This window comes from Guillardia theta (genome assembly GCF_000315625.1).
Source record: "Guillardia theta CCMP2712 unplaced genomic scaffold GUITHscaffold_17, whole genome shotgun sequence".
Classification (NCBI taxonomy): domain Eukaryota; class Cryptophyceae; order Pyrenomonadales; family Geminigeraceae; genus Guillardia; species Guillardia theta.
Window position 1 is genome coordinate 636,757 of NW_005434657.1, and position 2,650 is coordinate 639,406.

At 56.9% G+C, this 2,650-nt stretch overlaps 1 protein-coding gene across 1 annotated transcript in view; it reads right to left on the reverse strand.

The window, feature by feature from the left end:
• The window catches only part of GUITHDRAFT_104646 (hypothetical protein), a gene marked incomplete at both ends in the record, with an annotated part of 3,058 nt that extends 833 nt beyond the window's left edge, over nucleotides 1-2,225 (reverse strand). Inside the window, 9 exons of the mRNA XM_005836605.1 lie at nucleotides 184-222; nucleotides 299-787; nucleotides 925-939; nucleotides 985-1,415; nucleotides 1,541-1,827; nucleotides 1,877-1,917; nucleotides 1,966-2,018; nucleotides 2,059-2,154; nucleotides 2,195-2,225. Of these exons, the coding sequence (XP_005836662.1) occupies nucleotides 184-222; nucleotides 299-787; nucleotides 925-939; nucleotides 985-1,415; nucleotides 1,541-1,827; nucleotides 1,877-1,917; nucleotides 1,966-2,018; nucleotides 2,059-2,154; nucleotides 2,195-2,225 (1,482 nt within the window). The remainder of the gene's footprint in view (nucleotides 1-183; nucleotides 223-298; nucleotides 788-924; nucleotides 940-984; nucleotides 1,416-1,540; nucleotides 1,828-1,876; nucleotides 1,918-1,965; nucleotides 2,019-2,058; nucleotides 2,155-2,194) is intronic.
• Between the last annotated feature and the right edge of the window lie 425 nt (nucleotides 2,226-2,650).

The following is a 2,650-nucleotide window of genomic DNA, read 5'->3' on the forward strand; positions in this document are numbered from 1 at the left end:
GAGGGACATGGGAGGGAGGGAGGGAGGGAGGGAGGGACATGGGAGGGAGGGAGATAATCAGGAGCAGCTGTTTGTGTACAGCAATCACGATGTTGACTAGCACGACCTGCCGGTGAATCAGAGAGGATCCGAGAAGGAGGAGGGAGTGAGGAGGGAGGAAGAGAGAGGGAGGAGGAAATTTACCCCAGCGATGAGCACGTAGGAGATGAAGAAGAAGGCGACCTGAAGCGAACAATAATTCAACATGCTGCTTGCCCTGCTTCCTTCTTTCACCCCTTCCTCTCCTCCTTCTCCTCACCAATCTGTCAATCTTCCCGTCGATGAAGAGCGTTCGAGTCACTGACGATGCCCAGCTGTCGCCGGTCACGATCTTCAAGCTTGTCAAAGTCACCCTGTCATTGGAGCTTTGGAGCACCTGGAACATGGTGAAGAGGGAGGCGCTGAAGGTGCCGAAGAACTGCGGCTGTATGTCGCCGAAGAGGTGGGTGGCGAGGACGGCGTAGACGCAGGTGATGAGCAGCTGGATCATGAAGGCGTTGGCCAGTGGGATGAGAGCAGCCCCGAGGGCCCCCATGATGCGGTTGAGGTCGTGAAGCCCCTTGAAGATGCGGATGACGCGGAACATGCGGAGGGTGCGGAAGAGGGAGACGTAGCGGAGGGTCTTGGAGTAGATGACGTAGGAAAGGATGGAGAGGCAGACGATGAAGACCTCGAAGACGTTCCACATGTTGGAGTAGAAGGGCCTGAAGAAGTCGGAAGAGCGCGAGAACAGATTGACGGCCAGCTCCTGCCGGTGTCAAGTCAGGAGGGAGGAGGAAGAGGGCGAGGGCGAGGAAGTGGTGGTGAAGGAGAGGAGGAAGAAGAGGAGGAGGAAAATAAGGACAGGGAGAGTGAGGAAGCGAAGGCAGACTGCAATGGCCTTACAAAGGCGAAGAAAAGCTGATCATATAGGTCAGCACGAGCAGCAGAGGAGGGGAGAGGTACCGTGATGACGAAGTTGAGGGTGGAGAGGATCTGAAATCTGTTGTCCGACTCGTCTGGCTGGAGTTCAGCCTGCACGCAGTCGATGGAGAAACTGGCGATGATGGAGAAAGCGATGATGGCTTGTACCATCATCGACTCGTAGAGCTGCAGCGTCTTGAACCTGAACCAGATGAACTTGTTCCCCCCGTACTCGCTCAGCTCGTGCGCCCTCTTCCTCTTCAGCTGCTCCTCTCGCACCGCGTGCTGCAGCGTCAGGCACCACGACGTCACCTCCTCCTCCGTCGAGGCGCTGAACACGTAGGACCGCCCGCTGTTTCTCCCCTCGGGCAGAGTTTGAATCACGAAAGAAACCTCGTCCTCCGCTCCGCTGTCGTCGTCCACCTCCTTGACAAATGCGATCTCATGCAGGGGGATCCAGTCAGCGACGCTGTCTGACGCTCCCAGTCAGCGACGCTGTCTGACGCTCCCTGCAGGAGTGCGAGGTGCTCGAGGCAGAGCACGAGATGCTGCTCGTGCCAGCTGACCAGCGCTGCCACCTCCTTCTTGAGGAGGCGACCATGCTTGATCCACTGCTGGGATGGGGGCAGGACGAACTTCTGCTCGGCATCCTCTGCTGTCACGGTGATGGTCCCCAGGTCCTTGGAGCCCAGATCCTCTACCTCCCCCATCAACTTGCACTGCGTCACTCTCTTCTCCACTATCCATTGAATCTCCGTCTCATAGCGCCCAAGGAAGTCGTGCTTTGACAGCTCCTGCACGTTGTCCTTGTCGATGTCGTAAATTTCGAACAAGATCTGCTGACTCAGCGAGGGGACGTAGTCGACTTCTATCTTCTTCTTGAACCTGCCGACTGCCGTCACTCTCCCTCCTTCCTTAGCGGTCACATGAGCACCTGGGGTTGAGGTTGTTCTTTATCCTCTCCGTCCTCCCAATCTGCGACAGCGTCGCTCAGTGAGAGTGACTTGCGGGGATCACGATCACCTCCTTCCAGATCCCTTTCTTGTTCTTCGTGTATACCTTTGTTGTATCACCACCTGCTGCACAAGGAGAGAGAGAGGTTGGAGCTCACCACACAGGATGGATCCGATTTGGAGAGGAAATCTTTGTTGACCAGGTTGCTGGAGTCTTTGTCATCCTCATCACTCATCAGCCTCCTTCGACTCACTCGCACTGGATGGTGAGAAGGAGAGCAACCGACCTCCCCGATGACCCTTCCCCATGTTGCTCTCCTCCTCCTCCATTCGTGGCCTCGAGCTCAGACTCGCGCCTTTCTGCAGCAACGGGAGGCATTTGCCTGCAAACATTCTAGTGACTGTCTTCCTGCACCCTCTGCTTGGCCTCGCGGTGAGAAGGGAGGGAACGTAAAGGGTGAGGAAATTCAAACGAGACATCTATGATACAAAACTGGACCAGAGACATTGAGTGGGAATGGGGGGAGACAGGTGAGCCATGGCGAAGGATAAAACTGATCCTTGGGAAAGAAAGTGGGCAAACGGAAATGAACGGTAGGTAGGTAGGTAGGTAGGGGAAGGAGGGAGGGAGGGAGGGAGGGAAGGGAAGGGAGGGAGGGAGGGAGGGAGGGAGGGAGGGAGGGAAGGGAGGGAGGGAGGGAGGGAGGGAGGGAGGGAGGGAGGGAGGGAAGGGAGGGAGGGAGGGAAGGGAGGGA